This window comes from Leuresthes tenuis, unplaced genomic scaffold (genome assembly GCF_036924035.1).
Source record: "Leuresthes tenuis unplaced genomic scaffold, fLeuTen1.0.hap1 SCAF_17, whole genome shotgun sequence".
In the NCBI taxonomy this organism is placed as follows: domain Eukaryota; kingdom Metazoa; phylum Chordata; class Actinopteri; order Atheriniformes; family Atherinopsidae; genus Leuresthes; species Leuresthes tenuis.
In genome coordinates, this window is record NW_027325371.1 from 15,256,999 (window position 1) to 15,279,135 (window position 22,137).

Sequence of the window (22,137 nt, forward strand, 5' to 3'; positions counted from 1 at the left end):
AATGGTCACCAGTTGAACCTTGATTCATGTCACTGTAGCATCTGATTTGGTGTCCAGTATGAGTAATGAACATATGACTATGCGCTGGGCTTTGTGCATATCGTACAATCACATCAACAACACAGATTTATAACTTTAACTGAACAAACAGTTGAATTGAAACACGTGTTAAAACTGCAAAATTGCTTTTACTACTTTTCCTCCAGCTGTATGTCCTTCTCAAAGTGCCTTTTCCTTGAAAATCCCTAATGACCTTGGATATGTCTGAATTCACAAAAAAAACATGTTTATTTATCACTTTTGTAGACACACACGAACAGACTTACTTCTGCTGTCCCCAGCCACACTCATCACTCGAGGAAAAATCCATTGACACTGCCACTGAGGCAACTTCCCCTCAAACGAACACACACGCATGACCATGAAACGCATGAAAATTGCGCACATGTAAGTCTTCAACTACAGTCTCATTTCACAGTCTGCTCTTTGCCTACCTTGAATCCCCCTGCAGGGATTTAGTAAATAGAAAGATAGTTTGTACTTTCCATTAGAGCCTAATTCTATTACGCAGTCAGCTCTTATCGATCCAAACATTCAGGGAGACATGCAAGAAAAGAAGCAAGTAGAGCCCAGCGGAGGTGACCACGGTTTACAGATGGGGGCAGGAAAAGGTGAGAAAGTGAGGTGGTGCAAATAGTAGGAGGAAAATATGAGTGGAAATGGGTTGAGAGAAAGAAATAAAATGGCAACCAGTAAAATATTAACTTGCATAAACATAGCCATGACATCTGTATGACTAGACCTATGATTTTCTTTGGTGGGTTGGATGTATGTGACATAAAGCTGACATATGTATTTTGTTCATTTATGATATCTTCCTTTACATCATTTAAAGACATGCATACATGAAAGGTGCATATGCCTGTGTGGACATTTAGATGTCTTATGTTCCCTCGCATCATCACTTTGTGGTTGCATGGTGTCGCTTCAAACAATGATTCAAACTGACAGCTCGCATATAATTTGAATAGCATTGGGAGATGAGAATTTCAGACATACGACAAGTACACACACTTTTATGTACGTGTAATCACCTAGCACTGTAATATGGAGATGACCACAGCAAAGCTGAGCCAGACATATGCAAGCAAGCAGGAGAAACCTAGAGAGTGTATGCTGTATGGTGTCGAGGCTGCAGTTCTGTTTGATGTTTAACCCAGGCTGCTCTTAGAATCAGAGATATGGTCACACCTGACTCACCCTGCCTGAGGCAGCGAGTGTAAGCAAACCTGAAAAATAAGGGAGAGATTATGAAGGACATTTCTTCAGAGACACGGGTATATTGCAGGTGGGAGAGAAAGGTGGTGGCAAAAGGCAGCAAAGCGGATAAAGAAGGAGATGAGCTCAGAGAGAAGTGTGAAGGACCTAAGGCAATAGGGGTGTATCTGTGAGTATGTATGTGTGTCGGAGATAAAGCAGTGAAATAGACAGAAAAACATTTTGGCAAAAAAATAAAAATCAGGGATCTATAAAAAAAAAAATACAATGCAGACATCACCACTACCTGGACCTAAAATAATAGATTTTCCGTTAGCTGTGTATGTCCACTCTGTCAGAAGTAAAACACAAAGACAGATCCCAGCCAAATATAGACTCAGTGACCACAAACAAGCCACCGAAGAAGCAGGAAAAAAAGCACAAGGCTACAGTGAAATGACTGAACAGATTATCAGAAATAAAGAGCCACTCTTTGGTCAAACATTAAGAGTAAAATCATACAGCGAACACACTCACAGAGCCATGTGGCTTTAGCGTTTCATTTATTTATTTATTTTTTTACTTTTAAAGGAAAGCATCTTGGAGACAATAAGGGAAGCTGTGTACACGAGCTGCGATACAAAGCAAACCAGTAATGGACTAAAAAGGCAGACGGAGAAGAAGAAGTCATGGAACAAGCCATTTGAAATCATTTCCCTGTCTTTACAGTCTACAATGAACAAAATAAAAGGAGTGCTATCTGGATTGCTGCTCATGGGCTCATGTTGTTACTTTATCAATGACGCACACCCACAGTCACACTGCATTTCTTGTCATCCCCCTTAATGCAGTTTTGTCATTTAGAACAATGATTCATTTGGCAGCTTTGTTAAAAAGGGACAAAACAAGACAAAAACAACCTAATACAGCAAGTTCTATTATGTTTGAGTTGCTAGAAAATGGAGAACTTGTCTTTTTTTTCTCCATTGACATGAACAGCAAATTGTTCTTATCGACAAATTTGAAATATGAATGATAAAATTTTCACAGCTTCACCCACAACTTATATGAATTTAAGGGGACATAAAAAAATTGTGCTTGTTTGTGACAGCATCATTTAAGCACTTTATAAATCAAGTCCACTGCTTGACACTTACAGCTATCTGATGGCCTATGAGGTAGATCAGCAGTAAAAGTTTTGCAGCTTTATGACACTGCTGCAAAAATTTACTGAAGCAATAAGAGCCTATTCTATTTTAGTTTAGGCTTAAATTATGAAGACATTGCTTGAAGTGCACTGGTTGTAATGCTTGCTAGGGGTACATTTATTCTCTTGTTGGATTGGGCACAAATTTAGATCAGTGCGTCATAATGTGGGCTTGTCTTACAAAACAATCCTATAATAGTTGCCTCAGAACCGCAAGAAGTTTAAAATTCAGCTATTTAGAAAACACGTTTATCCAAAGTGAGATGAAGGGTAAAATAAGTTGATGTTCCTGAGGCACAAAAAGGAGACACTGCCAGATAACTCAACATGCTCCAAAAAAGCTGGTGCATTAACTATCATCAGTGGTGAAGGAACAAATGCTTGGTCCTCAGTAAAGCATGCTAGGTTTTAGCTGTATTTGCAGTATAACCTTGCAGTGTATCGGTTGCACATACAGGTCGATATGTGACGCCACACAGCCTGAAGGCCTGATTTCTGCGGGATGACAGCAGACGGGCAGAACAGAAGATCAAACTCATTCTGCAGTGGTGTCACATAAGAGATCTTTATGTTTTCGTGTTTCGGATTGGTGTCGAAAAGTCAAACGAATCCCGCCCGGTCCAAGAGCTTTGGCAACACTGTCACAACGAGTCTCATTCAAACTCAGAAGACAACTCCAGTAAACAACAGGAGTGACTTTGACACACTGCATGCGGGTTGCATTTTAATCCTGTTTGGAGGTTGTGGATGATTAACATACAAACACAAACAACAACTTGCAGTATACATGAATATGTGATTCTACTGGCAGGTAGGGAGCTCGCTTCTGTGCTGCTTTATTTTGCTCAGCAAGCACTTGAAAAAGAGAGCTTTCTTAGTTTTGTCTATTTCACACAGCAGGTTTGACATGAACATTGGTTGTCATGTGTGACCTAGCAGTGTAGCTAAAGACCCATCCTTTATGTCTGAAAGGGCTTAATGTTTGGCAAAAGGCTACCTGTACTGCCATGCATACACATGTCCATAGACACACACACACATACTGTCACTGTTGGGCAGGTCAATGGCAGTGTACTCTCCAAGCTGTCATGGTCATTCTCCAGTTTAACCAGAACAAAACAGGAAATTCCCCCAGGCTTCCACCTCTGGAAATTGATTTTAATACAGAGCGGTGTGCAATGCAAATTAAGAAACACACAGTCGGTTTTACAGGACAGATCCGTGTAAACAAAAACATGCATGTTTACGATGGTACAAAACTTGAATTACACACCACAATTAAGGTAAAAACAATTTTGTCTTGAGACCTTTTAATGTCACCAAATGATTAAAAAAAAATCTGCAAATGTTTTTTTTTTCTCATTCTCATATTCAAAGATTATTTGGTGCTACTCTGAGAATCCAGCTGTTTCAAAATCAGTGCAATTGTGGATGTCAGACTGGAGGCCTATAAAATGTCTATAAAAGAAGTGTATATGAAATATCATGTATTCAACAATTACATAGATACAGAGTTTACAGTTAGAGGAAGGGGAAACAACTCTCCAGATCCAATGAGCGTAGGAATTCTTGAAGGAATTGGAGAGACAGTCATCCTCTAGAGGAATTGTGGTAATTGTGTCATGCATGGCAATTCAATTCAGTGAACCTGTTTAAACTTGGACGCAGTTTAGAGTTCAACAGGACAATCATCCCAAACACAAACCAACAGCATAAAGCAAGCCAACCATAAGAACGTCCCACAGTACTGATGCCATCCCCGATGATACTTTGTAGACTGTTCTAATTAGTCAGATCTGTCCCTGGAAACCAACAAATGTTTTACCAATTTCACAAAGAAGAGTGGTTGGATAATTAACCAGATATTATGCCAGAAGCTTGTTGATGGTCACAAAAAAATTCTACTGAATATATACTTAACAACCACACTGTATTCATATTTTTGACTGTGTTTATTTCTAAAACAAAACAACAAGTTGAAAGCGGCACAACAACTTCTTGATTTTTCTCTATTAAAGATGAATACTGTGCAATACCTCAGACCTAAAAAGACAACAAAAAAAAATCAAAGACAACATATCACCTTGACATGATAAGTTTCCGCATTGAAACCTCTGACCAGAATTATAACCCAATTTGCCAACCATTACTGCACATGAAACAAAATGTATACATTCATGCATCAGTTAAGCTCCGATTTATCATTTTTGCAGAGCGGGAATCCAGCACTGCAGTCAGCTCATGGCAGGCCCACGCACATCTCAATATGTGGCTGATAGCTTTGGTGCAGAAATCTGGAGTCATGCTGGCGCTAAATATAGACAGAGGTTTTATGTAAGCTGAGGTGAATCATTCCATTCCACACAATTCAGCACATTTACTCACACACGCTGAATAAATGACATAGCACAGGTGAACAACAAAAAAAAAAATGGTGTTAAGTGTGTTAGAAACTTAAATACCATTTACATTAAATGGATCTAGAGAACAGACAATGCAGCATATGCTTGCTGTCTGCTGACTGAAATCTTTTACAAAAGTGTATATTTGTCTACTTGTGTGTGGTTGAGCTCCACCAGGGCTTAATGTGAAAAAGGTAATTTCACTGTTGCAATCCAGACTGGAAGATGATTGACTGTATGAGTGTTGATGGGCGAAATAATCATCCTTTTAGCAATTGTCACACAACACACAGCCTGTCTGGCATTTATGTGTGAAATACAAAGTGCACAGATAGGCTCGTCTCAACCTCTTTTGAAACATGTTGGTCAGTAGAGTCCACCAAAAAAAAACAAAAAAAAACCTCATACTATGAGCTGGACCCTCATCAATGTGTGTGCTTTAAAAAGGAACAGGGCTGGGAGACAGCCTCGAGCCAAGCTAAAATTATCCAAGTGGATGCAGAGCAAAGATAGCCTGGTTTATTGATCGAGTCTGCCACAGAATAACAAAGGAAGGAAGTGTTAAAATGAGTTACTTCCAATTAAGTATGTGGGAGGAAGGATGAGTTAAAGCCTGGAAGAGTGGGAGAATGAGAGAGACAATTCAGTGCAGAAAGAGGAATCATTAAATGATGGAAAGGGAAAAATGAAGCAAGAAGGGACAAAGAAAGAGGGGGTGGTGGATCAAGAAAGAAGCGGAGAGGTCAGTGAGAGGAGAAGAGAGGAACTCAACTGAGGCTATAACAGTGACCAAATCTCCTCCAGAGAGATTTCCTTTGACACTGACAGGTAGCTTCAGATCAGTTATCACCTCGCACAAATACACATGCGCTCACACACAAGTAGCACAGTCATACACTTGTTGAATTGTAATGAAGAAGCAAGCAAAGGGCTGCTGACATGATTCCATCAGCCTTTGTCTTAAAGGATCAGAGGATGTGAACCTCTTCTTATAGATAAACTTTGTTCTTCACTTCCTCTTGTCTATCCACCTCTCTTGAAATCAGATTCATACACATTTCCCTATGTTACATCAGATCAAGTTACTCATACTCAAGAGACATACACATTTGCATGCATAACAGTTGTCTGACTTGACTTTTGTCTTGTTAAGATTCCATTGTAATCTCTTTGCCACTTTATATATAACGCATCTATTCTTCCTCTCTTCTAGGCTTGCATCAGTCCTTCCCCCACATTCACAAAACTTTTTCAGCCCCTTTAATTGCATAATTTCAACAGAATGTGCAGTTTTGAGACTTATGTTCCCAGCTGATATCTTGAAAAAGGATAGATGTTTTCCATGTGTCTAAAGTACAGAAAGTGACACAAAAGCTCAAGCTCTGAGCAGCAGAAATCATTTTCTTTGTGGTCAATGTTTGACTTGAAGCAATCCTAAAATAACACAATGCTGACACCTACCTGACAACATGGCTAATTACTGCATTTTTCTTCTTTTTTTCCCCCACTTAGGTTCATTTACACATTAAATGAACCTAAAACGCAATAGACTGACCACAGAAAAGAGGAATGTGGTCAGTATGTTGTTAACAAGATAGAAAGATTTACTAAATGAGGTTTCATTTCTTGTTTGCTTGTCGATATATCCTCAAATAGCCAACATACAACTGTGTATAATCTACATGCTACATGACTTTACAGAATAAAAACCTGTTGGGAAAGGTTCTGTGCCATCGATTAGAATATCTTTACACCAGCTCAGGATCTGTGGCTGCTCTGCCTTGAAATTTAGGCATAAATTGTCACGATTAGTAGTTGTTGCTTGAGTAAGAGGATCCAAACGCAGGGTTACCAGATGAGCTGACAAAGACGGGCGGTAAGAAGAACAATGGATTTGTTAAAACAACTAAAGGCATTAGTGATGAACAGAGTGAAAACAGGTGAGTGACTACCAGGAGACAGTTGTGAATTAGACCAAATGACCAGACCAAGACATCAAGGGGTAATGCCGAGAAACAAGTCTACAACAGAATCTGATACTGAGGACTGAAGACGAACAGAATACACAAAGAAATTAGCTTAAATGCATTTTCAGATGTCAAACAGGAACTGAACCAAAACACAGAACAGAGACTAAATAAAGGCCCTAATAACTGAACCAGAGCAAAGAAAGAACTAAGAAACCACAAAAAAACTCAAAAACCTTTAGATCATGATGTAAATCCCAGCAATCAGTAACACAAAGTGAGATGTAAAAGATATGCATAGAAATGTGTGGATTCACTGTGTAATGTTAATTTCTATAACAAATGTCTACGCAATGCTAAATATGCAAACGATTCTGCTGTTAAAAAAAAGGAGTTCTTGTAGAAATTAGCAAGCTGTTGTATCCGACTGACTGAATCTCTGAAGAGATTATAAAACTTCTTTAAAAGGCAAATCAACACGGAGTGTCGCTAAATATATTGGTTGTTCCTCTTCAGCAGCGTCCAAAGTTTAAAACAAGTAAAAAAAATATATAAAGTGTGTAAAGGTGAAACAGAGGTAGAAGAGGAAGACGTCAAAGTGTCGGGACAGAAAACTCAAAGCAATTTGCCTTGGTAATAGAAAATGCACAACAAATTAAATCAAAAACAAATGGCAGGAGTCAGTGAGGGAACTGTAGGAAACCGGCAAAAGAAAATGGGATTTACTCCTGAAAAAGCCAAAAGTAAATCGTCGCCAACACCTCAACAGAAGAAAACTAGGTTATATTGGACTAAAAAGGAGCGGTCATGGACTGTGGATGATTGGATGGAAGTGATAGTCACTGTTGAATCTTCACTATGCAAGTTAATAATGCCAGAACTTTTGTTTAGTTCAGGTCTACATGGGATATATAAGACAACTACCTGAAGAAAACAAGAAAATTTATACAATCACTGATGATATGGGGTTGATGTATGGTAAAGAACCCGGGGAGATGGGACTCATTACATCTTCAGTAAATGCACAGGTTGACACTTTTCTCCATTCCGAAAAAGGAAAGGAAGTCTGGTGATCCTGAGGTAATTGTCCAGGATGATAATGTAACATTTCAACTCAGTGATAAGCCAGCGAAAAATCTCTCATTCGGATGGAAAATTCATGGTGGATATTTGAAAAGAAAGTTGCTCATGACAGGTCTTTTTTTTTTCTTTCCATGCAAGGCTGCTCTGTCGACTGCTCTTCAAAAGCGTTGGAACCTGACGGATGAAGAATAAGCCAGAGAAGGAGCAAGTTCTAATTCAATTTTTTCTCAACCACAGTTCCAGTGTTCAGCAGTTAAATTAATAGTTTGTGTCATATCTGGGAGTCGATTGGTTTTTATTTTCATACAAAATAAAACTGAATGAATATACTGCAAAAGTGGTGATTCCATCATTTTTTCCAAGGGTTACATAAAAACTCATAAGCCACACAGAAATTAAGAGATTTTTATGGGTTGTTTGATGGGTGTACTCTTAGATTCTCAGTCATCCATGTTAATCCTAATAATGAATAACTGGAATATTTCAAACTCTTGGGATTACATATGTTGGCTTTCTTCAGTAGCCAAAAGACAAATGTCACTAAAGTTGACCTATCTGCTTAACCCACAACTGGGATAAAAAAAAAACAAAGCTACTTTCCTGAAAACCCAAAGAAACAGTCCAGAAGAACCCTGCATTTGGATAGATGAAAATAACCCGGCATCATCATCTGTGTGTGAACTGATAGTTCTTCAAAATAGTTCAAACAGTATCAAGGAGTAGGGTAAAATATTGCTTTAAACTAGTCATAATCTACACTTATGTCAGAGTTGTTCATATAAATCAGGGATGTCCACATCCGGTCCTCGAGAGCCGCTGTCCCGCAGGTTTTAGATGTTTCCCTGCTTCAACTCACCTGATTCAGATCAATGCATCACTAGCAGGCTTGTGCAGAACTTCTGCTATATTTTGAAGAGATCCATTTCAACTGAATCATGTTTGTATAAGCGGGAAAACGTCTAAAACCAGCAGTAAAGCGGCCCTCGAGGACCAACTTTGGATATACCTAATCTAAATGTGTTTCTTATGGCTAAGGAGTCATTTTTTTGTTCTTTTACTCTCAGCTAGGTCCACCTATGTCCTGTGATATCATTATATATGGACTTATTGAAAAACATTACAGGGTCTGCGTCACCCCCAAGCATCATAAAGACTAAGGGGCTCTCCAAATAGGTCAGGGACAAATCAAAGAATTGTTTGTATTGGGGCACTTCCTGGATTCTGCATGGCATTCAATCGAGTTGCTCTTTAGATAAGGTAGTCACTCTCTTTCAAGAAAACCTTTAAATGTCTTTCTTTTCGTGTCATAGTCAGACATAGTGATTTCTAAAACTCAACACATTTCAGCTTACCTGCCTTCTTCAGAGTCAAACAGGACTGAAGGAGTTCAAGGTTCTTTTCTAGTGGAATTCCACCAATAGGAACTCTCCACCTGTCATGGAATTTTCCAACAGTGCTACTCCTCCCATAGGAAACTTAAAAAACTAAATTGGATGCAGGAATACAGCAGGAGATGGTGTCATTTGGCCCACAACAATAATAATTACGAAAGAACAACAAAATGAGTAGGTTTTTACAGGGGTCTCGTATGTCGTGGTATCTTTCTTTTTAAAATTAACAAATTTGAGTGCTGCCCATCCATTTGAAGTTGTGTTTTTAGTTTTTAATCGTGGCTGTTAAGCTGGCAGTGCTGTGTCACTTATCAAACTGTATAGCGCTGTCTATTTACTAGCCTTATTTCAGAGAGACTGGCCTGCAAGCCTTAACATCCCCCTCAACAGACTCACAGTGGGTGATCCAGCCCAGCCTCTGTTAACTCCTGGTACAGTATTTGACACTTACGTTTCCACTCTTGAGCTTTCTCCATGCACTCTTCCCCAAGCTGCAGTGAGTTTCATCATGATTACCTGTTTGATGGAATTGGAAAACATTACTATGTCTGGATGCAGTGTTGTTGAGGCACTGTGCTCTGGAAAGCGCTGCTGCTTGATCAATTTTCAGCTTGACGTTGATCCTGACTGTGAGATGTGTTTCCCATCCAGCCTTGATAAAGTTTATTATTTTTAGGCGCCGTTGCTTGCTGGTTATTATAGCCAATGCTACTATCTTTGCAACTGCCTTAAGTATTTGATCATGCAGCCAGCGGTAATGGCCATTTGAAAGTGCCTTTAGGCAGCTGCTGAGGATGTGCTCGACAGATCCTCTTCCAGAGCACAAGATGGAGGTTTACTTGACCTCAGCACTTCTGATGTGACAACCCCCATTGAAAGATAAGTACTGGAATTCATATGCACAGATGCAATGGGGGAGCTGATTTTGCTGTCATCGGGTAAAGGCACCTCAAAGCCACTTAACTCAAATTTAGTGATGACCTAAAGGGTGGAATGGGAGTCATACAGACGATAAAGCAAAATAGCCAACAATGTTGTTCTCATACAAGAGAATAAACACAAGTATTTTCACAGTAAAATCATGAAGTACAAATATGGAAGCACATCTTGAAAATAAGGAGACAGATCAGACAAAAAAGATTAAGTGAATCACATATCTGGCACTCGTGCACAGCAAGAATATGTGCACGTGCAGTAACTTGTACCTTGAACTCCTCTCCCTGTTTGAAAGAAAGACTATTTCCTTGGCCTCCATCAGCCCACTTTCTATTCTCTTTAGTGGCAAAGACAACAGTGTTTGGGCAGATATTCACCTCAAAACTAAAGGACACGGAAACGTTTTGATGGGTTCCTTCCATCAATTCACAAAAATGTTGAGGGAACCTCAGTTTTTGTTGCTGCTATCATCTTCAATACAAGAGTGGAGTTGGTAAGAGAGCAATAATTAATTCCAGGGTCTACTTCCATTTATGTGTTGGTATGTAAACATATAAGATGAATGACGACGAAAGAGAGAGAAAATCTCTTGAAGATGACATTTTGATGAATCAAAATGGCTGCTCTTTGTCCTAATTCTAATGGAAACAGTTTGAGAAGGGGAGGTTTCGGGTTTATTCCTTCAGTGTACAAACAATCACATCACACCAGGAAAATCCTGATATCACATCAAGAAGAATCTCTTGAGAATGTGAAGTTGAAATCACATGAAAATTTTTTTAAATGTCATATTGTACTCTCTCTTGCTCTTGAGGTTGTCTTCTGCATGCATACATTCTGAATGCTAACTTCTAACATGTTTTTTTTTTTATACAAACCCTGTAGGATTAGGCTCTGAAATAATATATCAGTCAATTTCTACTCCTCATAACCAAATAAACTGATGTCTGTCCAGTGCAAGGTGAATAAACTTATAGAATTTGTTCTGAGATGTCTGTATAGCAAATCCTTATTATCAATAGAGGGACTCAAATTATCCACAGGACGTGTCTACATGACATAAATCCATTACTCAAAGCAGTTGCACACATTACGCATTACTACTTATTTTTCACTTAAATAAATGAGCCAAAAACAAGGGGGGCTCTGTAGCAGGTCATCATATTTAGGCACACTGCAGGCTTGTTAATTAGCAGACCTTCCACACAGGGTCATGGTTCTCTCTTTTTTCACCAAAGTTGGCCATTTTGATCAATTTGTTTATGCCGATGCCGTGGCATCAGCTTCAGCTACTTCAACAACAGTCAGGGTTTGTCCAACTTTAAAGTGCATGGGCTTATTCATCATTTACTGTACACAAACAGAAAACAAAGATAGTTAACTTTTTTGTGCAAGTGCTGCAACAGTTTACGGCATCATATCATTGTAGCTTCTGAGTCTCTCGTTCCCTCTGGTCAGAATTGAAAAGTTTTAAACATTTGCACTTACAATTGCGATTAACATGAAACACAAACATGAAAAAGTAGCAAAGTGGCAAACTGTCTATTGAGAAGGAACACTGTCTATTTATGCTTACTGTGTAAATGGGAATTAAGCCCCTGTTGAAGCAGCATCTTCATTGGCTGACAAAAAAACAAAGAAACTCATATTCAGATATCTCTAACAGCATCTGCTTCGGGTTAATACCTAAATGCAGACTTTTATGCTCAAATCGTTGTATAAAAGACAATGTTCCTCTGTCTTAGCTGTTCTTTGTTAAATATTGCTGACATTAATGTAACAAAGATTCAGAAAGAGCTACATGACAACTGGTACTCGCCAGAGGACCTTCAGTTGGCATCTTTGTGTCATTTGTGGCATCAATTTAAAAGTAGAATAAATGTCTATGATGAGCGCATGTAAACATCTGATGCAGAACTGCACCTTTATCTGTCTCTGCAATCGTTTCAGCTGACTGAGAATGAGCCAGTTTAAACATCTCAGCATCACTCAAACTCAGATTTTAAGCTTTTCCAACATGTACAACTATGAGACTGAGTGAATGGGTTTAGTCAAAAGTTTAGTTTAGTTTAAAGTATACAGAAAAAACAAACATTTTTTTTATACAAGCTGATATCTTAGAGAAGGAAAGATATTGGGCATCTATCTAAATGGAAAGACTATATCAGTGGCAGAAATAACTTTGATGTACAATGCTGACACCTACTGGATAATAAGGCTAATTACAGCAAGGGTATTTTTTTTTTTTTTTGTAAATTTGTTTAAATTAGGCAGTCTAAGACAGACACGGATAATAAAGTAAAAATGGAGTTGTGTGGTTTGTAGATGTGTCATCGGAAATAAGCTTTGCACCGATCAATATTGAAATCAATTTGATGAGGCTTGAATGGAGGCTTGAGTTCTTGAGGATATTTGACCCATGTCACAAGCTCAGAAAGTCAGTTTTATCCTATTGTTGTTTTACCTAAACCTAAATTGCACAGCACAGGATAGAAATAATGTTTAACAAACAATATTCCATTGGATAGAAACAGAACGTTTGACATGTTTGGGCTGCAGGTTTAAGAAGAAACCAAAGTCTTGTTTTTCAATGGGTGTGCTTTAATAGAGTCTGTTACAGGTAAGCAATACTTTCTGTTACAAAGTTGGAATGTCAAAGAAATAAACAGCTAAAGCACTGCAAAGCACCTTCTGATGACATTCCATGTGAATCTTGTCAACTGGACTCTGCAAACTGCAAAGCAATAACAAAGTGAAACAACTCTATGTTCGGTTTGTTTTTCTGTTAGTGGTTCTGCAAAGAGCACAGAAAGGTCATTTTGTCACAGGGTTGTATACATTTTGGCCCGGTCTTTCTTATCTTACTCGTACGGTTGCTTGAATCTGCTTCCAACTAGCTAACTTCTTGCAAGTTGTGTTAAAATATGCAGCTTTAGGTATTTAAAAGTTGGCACAATGTATATTCAGAAAGTTGAAAACATTTGACAATATGTTATCTGTTGCCAGACAAGCAAATAGAAAAGAAGAAGGGAAAGATGACCATTTCAATCCAGGGATTCACCGGAGGATAGCGGTTTATTTGATCTCAAAGCTTGTGATGCGAGCCTCCCCATCGAAGCTGATGAACGAGTACTTTTCTGCTCCGAGGCGGTTGGGGAAGTGGATTTTAGAGCCATCGGATAAAGTCACCACAAACTCATCAGGTGTGAATTCAATGATGATCTAAATGGTAGGATGATAAAAAGTTATTTCCATTAAGTCATCTTTTTGTATACATATTCAGTCATCAACTAATATGATCATATAGGTCGTATCTTCATAGGCCTAAATTCTACCCATCATGATGGACAAAAGCAGCAAAAATTAAATGTGAATCAAACGTTTAGAGCGGATAAACTAGGCCGTAGAGTGTCACCGGTGGTTGGCAGTGTTGGCTATGTTGCTCGTGGTTATATTCCAGTAGAAGTAATTGTCCTATCTGGAAACAAACCTTGATGAGGGAAAGCAAAACAGCTGCAGTGGAAAATGGAAAGAGCTCTTATTATCCATCTTCCTTGACACAATGTCATGTGGTATCTGAGAAGATGCCATTCAATAAACCTGAGTTTATTGTCTAATAGCTCAAATTGGAAACAGCTGGTGAGTCATGTCTTTGCCCAATTGGACGCGATTCCAAAAAGTGTTTCCATTCACCAAAAACACATCAACTCTTCTTCATAACATAAAACGATCAACTCAAGCGAAGCCATAAACATTTTGTGTATCGTTACATTTTTCTACCATTTCTGTCAACTCTTTCACATCCACATGTTAACTGCAAATTAAAAACGACAATGGAAAACCAGTTAGTGACACAGACTTTCTAAAAGAAGTCACCAACCAAGAGCAAGAGACGTGGGACACACCATGTACAGTATGTGTCAACCCACACCAAGACTATGTACACACTCCCACCTTGAACTCCTCTCCCTGTTGGAAAGGAAAGCCTCCCTCTCGGTGCTCCTCGCACCAGTTGCCTCCCTCATATGAGTTGCAGACAACTGCATTCTCGTCTCCGTGGGCACTAAAACGGGGGTTGATATGCATTGTGATGTTCTGCTGATCCTGGCCAATATTCACAGCAAAGCTACAGCAGCCAAAACACAAAGATTTATTAGATATGAATGTGATTCTTTACATTTAAGACCACACAAGACAATTTTGAGGCAGCCTAAGCAACTGCATGGTTGCTTGCTGCTAAACATCATCTTTATCAACTCCCACTGCAGCTGCGAATCTAAATAGTCATCAACTAAATGCAGAACCTATCTACTGAGTTATGTGTGAAAGAGTTAATAGAATGAAACAGAAAGAAGACAGAATATTCATACTTGACCTTTTCATGCAGTTATCTTCTCTGATGCAATTAAGAGGGGGAAAAGCTAGACTGCAAAGAAGCCTCTTTGTCCTAATTTTGATTAAGAAATTCTGAAGAAACAGTTCTTCTATCTTATGATTCCAGGCCTTAACAATCACATGTCACACTGGAAACCTGTTCTCACCCCATCTAGACTGTTTGCGGAATGCATATGTAACCTATGGTTAATACAAGTATACAGACATGTTTACAGGCACATTAATGTCTTACTATAGGACTTACTTTGTAGCTTCAGGTTTAGCTACTCCAACAACAGTCATGGTGTGTCCAACTTTGAAGGACATGTTTATGATGTTCATACCCTGTGTACAAACAGAGGGGAGGATAGTGATTATGAGATAATAATACAGAATTTTCTTCGATCTAATTATCATTGCAGCTCCAGGAAGAGAATTATCTTGACGTTGGCCTTGGCCAACTTGCCAGCACTCCCTTCATCCTTACAAATAGCAGAACATGTGTTTTCAATTAGATTCCCACTGACCAGCTAAGCAAAGATTTCAGCTGCTTTCCACCCGGCTGTTGCCAAGTAAATTTTTGTGCTTTCCAAATTTGGTAGAGCATGAAAAAGTTAGAAAGTGATGAGAGGTTTATTTTTGTTCATTTGAGTAAGAGTTTCCTTTGTGCATGGTAACCATGGAGAGGAAACACACATTGCACAGAATAAAGCTTCAACTCAGCTGTTATTGTACGTATGGAGGGTAGTTATGGCCTGCACCCCAATGAGGAACTGATACTGGAGCAGTCAATTTTTACATGTAAACCAAAATGACGGGTTACGGCACAAAAAGAGTCATCTGAGGATTTCTAAGTGTTAAAAATGTAGTTAATTTCTTAATTTAAAAAGGAAATTTTGTGACAATTTTAGTCGATTTGGAGTGAAATGACCCCTTGAGATCCTGAAGCTGTAACCAACTAAAACAATGCAACATTGTTTTAGACTGTAAAACTCTAGATGATGAATATGAAATAAAACCAAAAAAAGTCCAAAGAAATCAACTAATCTATAAAAAGAAAGGGCGGGAAGAGGTTAAATTGCATGGATACGACATTCTTTCAACTTTAGAGTCCATCTGTAAAATGCATGTGTAACATATATCGCTGGGGCTTGAACTGTGCGGGGCTTGGCTGAGGGCAGAGGTGACACTCACCCTGAGTCCCTCTGGTATCTACACACTGTATTGTTAAAGTCATGCCACCTCACTGACACAATAACAACATGTGGCTGCCAACCCATTTATCCATCTTAGTGTGTTCAGTATGACACGTATAACTATCAGAAATAAATGAATGATTGCCATGAATGATTTTAATCTGATATAATAATGTAAATTAACTCTTGAGAATGCAAGACAAATTCCCAACAGCATCAGAAGCCTGCCACTTTTGTCTTGTTCTAGCTAAGAGATAAACTCTAGAGTCAGTTTTGTTGCATCTGTTCTGGTCTAGACATTACTACTTTATTTGATTCAATCCTCTAATAAAATCTAAGCCACTGCAACCTTTCCCAAAAGTATTTACTCCGAAGGCAAAAATACAGAAAATCGACACAAGGCTTTCATTGTAATCTGCTCACTTTATGAACCCAAAGAGAACAGAATGAATTGCTGCCTTTTTTTCCCCTTAGGTCTGATCCTGAAACAGAGAGGAGGTGTGGCTGGAAGGAAAATATTTCAATATTTCTTTGTTATATCGATATTACAGGAGTTTGCCGACACAGACTGCTTCTTGTGTTAGTCTTGTGCCGAATATTTTGACCATAAAAGGCAAACAAAGAAACCCATAAGGCCAGATTTCTCAAAAGCTATAAAAAATGTTAGAAACAATGATCTGCATTAGTTGCAGTACATCTCAGCTGGTTCCGTTAAGTCAGCCTGGGTAGAAATAAATTAGCAAGCACCAGCTGTTGGTTCCCCATTTAAAACATGACATCACTTACGACTGTCTCTGTCAGTCATGAAATACACACCAGTGGTAAAAGCAATGCAAGTGAATTAGTCGTCACAAACATTCTACTTACTTTCATCATCTTTGCAGATAGAACCAGCCCAGCCAAGCCAAGAAAAAAATGAGAGTGGTGCAGGGCCTCGCCTCTATGTCTGCACCCTGACTCATGACTTTATACTTTTCATAGTGGGAGGTTCCTTTAATGCGAGTGACATCCCACGCAGCCAGTATCAGGAGCCACTGCAGAGCAGCAGCCAACAAATTTAAAGGGAAGTTACCGACCAAGGATAACTAACCAAGTGGTTAACAAACTACTGCAAACCTCAGTGGAGTGAGAACAATTTGATCATTTGAGAGATAGATCACTTGTTGACCTCAGACTGACAGTTTGTATCCTGGTAGAATTGCGTCTGCCTGTGAGAGGGAACACTGCCCGGAGTTGCTCACAAAAATAGAAATGTATTTGTTACCAGGGAGACAACTAAATATTTAGCACAGGCAGCAGCCCTAATGTGCACTTACTGTATATAGCTTTACTTACAGTAAGATCAAGTGGTAGGTAGGTCTGACTGCAGTAAAGTTTATACAGAACAGAAAAAAAAACAGTGAACGGTCACCGTTAGATTCTAAAAGTATTGGATTTTCTGACTCAGTCGCCAAAAGTGTACAGTCTACACTTTCAGCTGCTGACATACAGCTGACACTACTTCCTTGAACAAAAAGAGGACAGGAGACACACTTGGACCCCAGTGTAATCAAACTGCAGCAGTGTAAATCTCATTAAAGTCACATGGAGCAACTTCTTCAGCAGCTCATTTTTTATGTAACCGTGGCGTGTTCGTCATAAATAAATCAAGAAACTTGATAGACCCTGAATTGCTACTGTCAAGTGCACAGATTTCAAAGTAGAACCCGAATCAATATATCTGATGGATTTTGCAAATTAAAACTAAAATCTTCTAAAAGTTTACTTCTCCTTTGAGTAAAAAAATAGAAAAATCGCTGCCAGTCTCCAAGCACAGAATGTTAGTGTATGCAGGTGATATTGTTTTATTTGGGTTTGTTCTGGGCTTTTTCTGTCTCACACTTCTACTCTTCTGCAAGACCTCCGTTCCTATTCCTCAGCTTGATGAGTTTCCACCTCAGTACATAATATTAATATGCACGGCACACAGATTTGCTCAGCACACAAAACCAAATACAACGTTCACACAGTAGCCCACTCCCAAACGGCACACACTCACAGGGAGAAGCACACACGCACTAGCACACGACACTTTTGTTGCAAGCATTTAACACCCACAATTTGTCAGGGCCTCAGGACACAGGACACAGATGCAGGGTCTGTTTCAAAGGCAAAAGATTTCTAAAACAAAACACAAAATCGCTCAACTAGTGGAGGAACTATTGAACTTTTAACAATAAACAATACGCAACGCTCCTCTAACGGAGGCGACTATGAAAAGGTTACAAATAAAAATCTCTCCAAAAACGGAGGAACAAAACCAGGCTGTCAAACTTCCCGTGCATAAACTAAAGCTATGGAATAAATTACAAAAACAAAGGATGCTGCTCTGCAGGAGGATCGCTCACTGCAGGCTCGAGGATTCTGTGGCTGTGGCTACTGTGGTCAAGACGCTAGAGTGAGGCTCGTGAAAAGAAACAATACACTGGCACAAGACAAGGGAGACGCAGACTATTTGAGCACAAGAGGAGCCAAGGGGAACAGGGGGAAACACTTTGGGAATCAGGGAAGACACTTGACACAGGAGGAAGGGCAAGATACCTGAAACAAGAGGAGCAGTTAGTGTTTCAAAATAAAAAAGGAAATGATGAGACAAGACATGAATCAAAGCTTAGATCATGACACAATTGAGCTTATAAATCGGAGCGTGTCCACGCTATGGTTTATTTAATGGAATGTGAGTGGAGCTGGGTCCAGGGAGAAGAGATTAAAAATCTCCAGTAGATTGAAGGTTCTACAGGCAGACATTGTTTTACTACAGGAGATTCTTTAACAAAGTTAACCTCAGTTTCCTCATGTGCACTCAACCTGTTACAACTCCAGACAAAGAGGTGTTGCCATTCTGATGAGCAGAAACGCAAAGTTCACCGCAAACAATGCAGTTATAGATCCGGAGGGCAGATTTAAAATAGGTAACTTATCTATCTAAAATATGAATTTATTCATTGCTATTACATGGCCCAAATGTTGATGACCCCTCGTGGTTTCACTCCTTTTTCACTTCACATTCTGATCACTCAGATAACACTGATTCAACACTGGCCTTGGGAGTGGGTGTGCTGAGTGGTCTCTGTATCTGGTGGGCGGGGCTTTTTGGGTAGGTGGGACTGCTTGGAAGGCAGCGTTCTACACGGTTGCCTGCCCCTCAATTTGAACTGCTCACTATTAGACATTGTGGGTCTTTGGGTGGGAGAGGAATGTGGAGGAGCTCCACTGTCCATCAACAGTGGGGAGCATTCTGCCACATTTATCCTTCCTCCACCCATTTTAATTACACACTAGCTTCTCATACACTTAACATTGATGAGCCAGGGGGGAGAAGGGAAGGGTCTTTCTACACACCTGTTGCCTGGGCGCTGCCTGGGGTGGGAGGCGGCCAGGAGGGGGAGTCAGTCAGATGTGTGAGCTGTGCCAGTGTGTGGGGGTTTTTGGGGGGAGAGGGCGTTTCTCTTATTTGAGTGGGAGTGTGGGTGTACTTGGTTGGCTGTGGTTGCTCCCCCTCTTTCTCTGTCCCCCTGTCAGGTTCAGCTTTATTATATATAAAGTATTGTAACAAAAATAACATTCATAAAGCTTCAGTTGGCAAAGCAAAAGTGTTTGGTATAACACGGTATTGAGATTACAATTCTGCTGTCATGATGCTGGAAAGGATAAGGGAAAGAAAATCATTTAGAAACAACAATCTAATATACTTATGTTATAATTTTAGCTAAGTAAATTCAAATCATAGTGCAGGTTCCATTTTACAAAAAAAAAGGCAAAGAGACTTTCAAAAGGGAATTTATTGAAGGATAAGCTTTAATATGCTTTTACAAGGAAGCGTAGCACTTGGAACAAATCTGAATGTCAAATAAAAAAATTTTTAAAAAAATTATGGAGCAAAATCTGATTGTGGAAGCTAAACATGTTTGAAGCAACTTTGAAACACATTTATGTTTCATTTAACTTTAAGTCAGACGCTGTGTGAAATGTGTAGAAAGATCATTTCAAAACAAAAAATCAAATCCAACTTATCATGATCGAGGTTTACTTGACCTCAATGCTTCTGATGCGAGCATCCCCCATGAAGCTGAAGAATGAGTATTTCTGCGCACCAAGACGATTGGGGAAGCGGATTATACATCCATTGGATAAAACCACCACAAACCCCGCAGAGGTAAACACAGTGATGATCTGAGCCAGGACAGCGAGAGAAAAGAGAAAAATGTGCAAAGATGATACATTCTGACAGCATGAAAACTTGCATCACTAGAAATACCATTATCAAAAATAAATATATATATATATATATATATATATATATATATATATATATATATATATATATATATATTTATTTATTTAAAACTAAACTACAAAACCGATCACATATGTACAAGAAGAATATGTATGCTCACAAGCCTCACACCTTGAACTCCTTCCCCTGGTGAAACGGAAAGTCTCTTTCACGATGCTCTTCACCCCAATTACCACCATGGTTAGAGTTACACACAACTGTTTTCTTGTCGCCATGCAGATCGAAACGTGGGTTGATGTGCAATGCGATGTGTTGGTCTCTGTGGCCAATGTTGATGGAAAAACTACAGTGGCCAAAACACAAAGTTTTATTAGGTTTTAATGTGACTCTTTACATTCAAGACAATACCAGAAAATAGGCAAACTTGGAAGTTGCGTGGTTGCTGATCCTGGCAGTCAGCTTCATACTATTGAAGTGACATTCAAAAGGCACTAAAGGAAATAGAAATAAGAATAACAGGACCTAGGAAGATGCCACGGTTGAACATTTTATGCCTCTTGTAACTTCTCTGATGTAAATAACGGAAACGAAACTCAAGTAGGTCACAGGTGTCATTAAAAATATCAAGATAAGGTTATGGCTTAAATGAGTACTCACGTTGTAGCATCAGGTTTAACTTCACCAACAAGGGTCAGGGTTTGTCCAACTTTGAAGGACATGTCATTTATGACCATAGCCTGTGCAGAAACAGCAGGATTGCGATACAGTTACATATTGTGAGGTATTATCGCATTGTGAGGTATGCTCTTTGGTTTGAACTTCCCTTGTGGTCACACAGCAAGACAAACAGGAAATGAATGTTTGTCTGAATATCTGAGGTCTTATTTTTAAAGATTTGCACCTGCATTGGAGAAAACATTTCAATAAAATTTGTATGTTGTACACTTCAACTGTTGGAAGAAAAAGTCCAAATAAATCTTAAAAGAAAATAAATATTACCACAGGAAATGACTTGATGATATTTAGTTCATCGTGCTATGCGTCAAAATAAGAACGATTTAACTTGGTGGAGAAATTTCCAAAGGACTTTGAGTGAAGTGTTGTTTCATACCTTCTGATTTTTACTGATACTTATCATCTGAACACATCTTAAAATGGATCCTGGCATCATTCTGTTGTTGATTGAAAGCTTGGGAGGACATGTCTTCATCTAAAGATCAAAATTCCATCTAAAAGACCTAGATTCAGCAGTATAATCTATTCTGCACGGAAAACTTTACTAAAAGCTCTCTACTTTAGTCATACAACACAGAGAGGTAAATCAAATGTAAGTAAGCCTTTCTTCAGAATTCTACTTACTTTAGCCATCTTTGCCAGTGTTCAGTAATGAGTTGAGAGGAGGAAGTGACAACGCAGCGAAGTCTCTGTCCCCTGATATATCACAATACACAGTGTGGGAGGTTCTTCCCAACTAATTTACACTAAAGCTGCTCACTGATTCTAATATTGACAACAAATTCATATAAGATCTGTGCCTTATATTTTGCACAGACGTGCATTCACTCACTCACATGCTTATAGAGTTGCTGTGTTGTCCTGTGGTTTTAATAAATCAGTATCCACAGTTATGTTTTCAAATACTTGCTTCTGGTGTTGTAGTTGCTGTTTGTGTTTTTCTCCATTTGTCTTCTTGTAGGTGCTCCTGATGGTTCTTGGCCTCGTTTTTCATAGGGTGTTTTCTGCTAAGTTTCTCTACAGATGTCGCAGCTGGATGTCTGTTTTGCTTTGTTTTTACTTGTACATTTGCTGTTGTTGTCATTCTTTTCTACATTCTGTATGTTTTTCTTCTTTCTCACACTTTGGAGTCACCAGTTTATCTCAAACTAATCTCATATTTCCAACAAGTGGGAATTCTACTATGAAACTTCTGAAAAGATCTTCAGAGTGAACTATGATATTTGTTGCCTGCACACTGACATGTCCAGACTTGTTCTTTTTAAGTTATATAGTTATCTATAAAGAACATTAGATCTGTTTCCTTACCATTA

At 39.0% G+C, this 22,137-nt stretch overlaps 2 protein-coding genes across 2 annotated transcripts; both read right to left on the bottom strand.

The window, feature by feature from the left end:
- Nucleotides 1-12,823: 12,823 nt before the first annotated feature.
- Nucleotides 12,824-16,786, bottom strand: lgals2a (lectin, galactoside-binding, soluble, 2a). Its single transcript, XM_072369220.1, has 4 exons — nt 16,681-16,786; nt 14,883-14,962; nt 14,198-14,369; nt 12,824-13,465 (listed from the first exon to the last, which is right to left on the bottom strand). The coding sequence occupies exons 1-4, from the start codon at nt 16,687-16,689 to the stop codon at nt 13,319-13,321; spliced, it is 408 nt and encodes a 135-aa protein (XP_072225321.1). The 5' UTR covers nt 16,690-16,786; the 3' UTR covers nt 12,824-13,318.
- Nucleotides 16,787-19,685: 2,899 nt separating this feature from the next.
- LOC140273604 (beta-galactoside-binding lectin-like) lies at nt 19,686-21,479 on the bottom strand. The gene is made up of 4 exons (XM_072369219.1): nt 21,201-21,479; nt 20,747-20,826; nt 20,261-20,432; nt 19,686-20,025 (listed from the first exon to the last, which is right to left on the bottom strand). Exons 1-4 carry the CDS (start codon nt 21,297-21,299, stop codon nt 19,879-19,881), a joined length of 498 nt encoding a protein of 165 aa, XP_072225320.1. The 5' UTR covers nt 21,300-21,479; the 3' UTR covers nt 19,686-19,878.
- Between the last annotated feature and the right edge of the window lie 658 nt (nt 21,480-22,137).

What these genes read in the sequence shown, in the direction of transcription:
- lgals2a (XM_072369220.1), bottom strand. An exon ending in GCTAAACCTGAAGCTACAAA is followed by an intron (nt 14,370 to 14,882) that starts GTAAGTCCTATA and finishes TGGCTGCTGTAG; the next exon opens with CTTTGCTGTGAATATTGGCC. An exon ending in AACAGGGAGAGGAGTTCAAG is followed by an intron (nt 13,466 to 14,197) that starts GTGGGAGTGTGT and finishes CCTACCATTTAG; the next exon opens with ATCATCATTGAATTCACACC.
- LOC140273604 (XM_072369219.1), bottom strand. Translation starts at nt 21,299, where the DNA reads ATGAAGACATGTCCTCCCAAGCTTTCAATCAACAACAGAATGATGCCA. An exon ending in GTATCAGTAAAAATCAGAAG is followed by an intron (nt 20,827 to 21,200) that starts GTATGAAACAAC and finishes GTTTCTGCACAG; the next exon opens with GCTATGGTCATAAATGACAT. An exon ending in GTTAAACCTGATGCTACAAC is followed by an intron (nt 20,433 to 20,746) that starts GTGAGTACTCAT and finishes TGGCCACTGTAG; the next exon opens with TTTTTCCATCAACATTGGCC.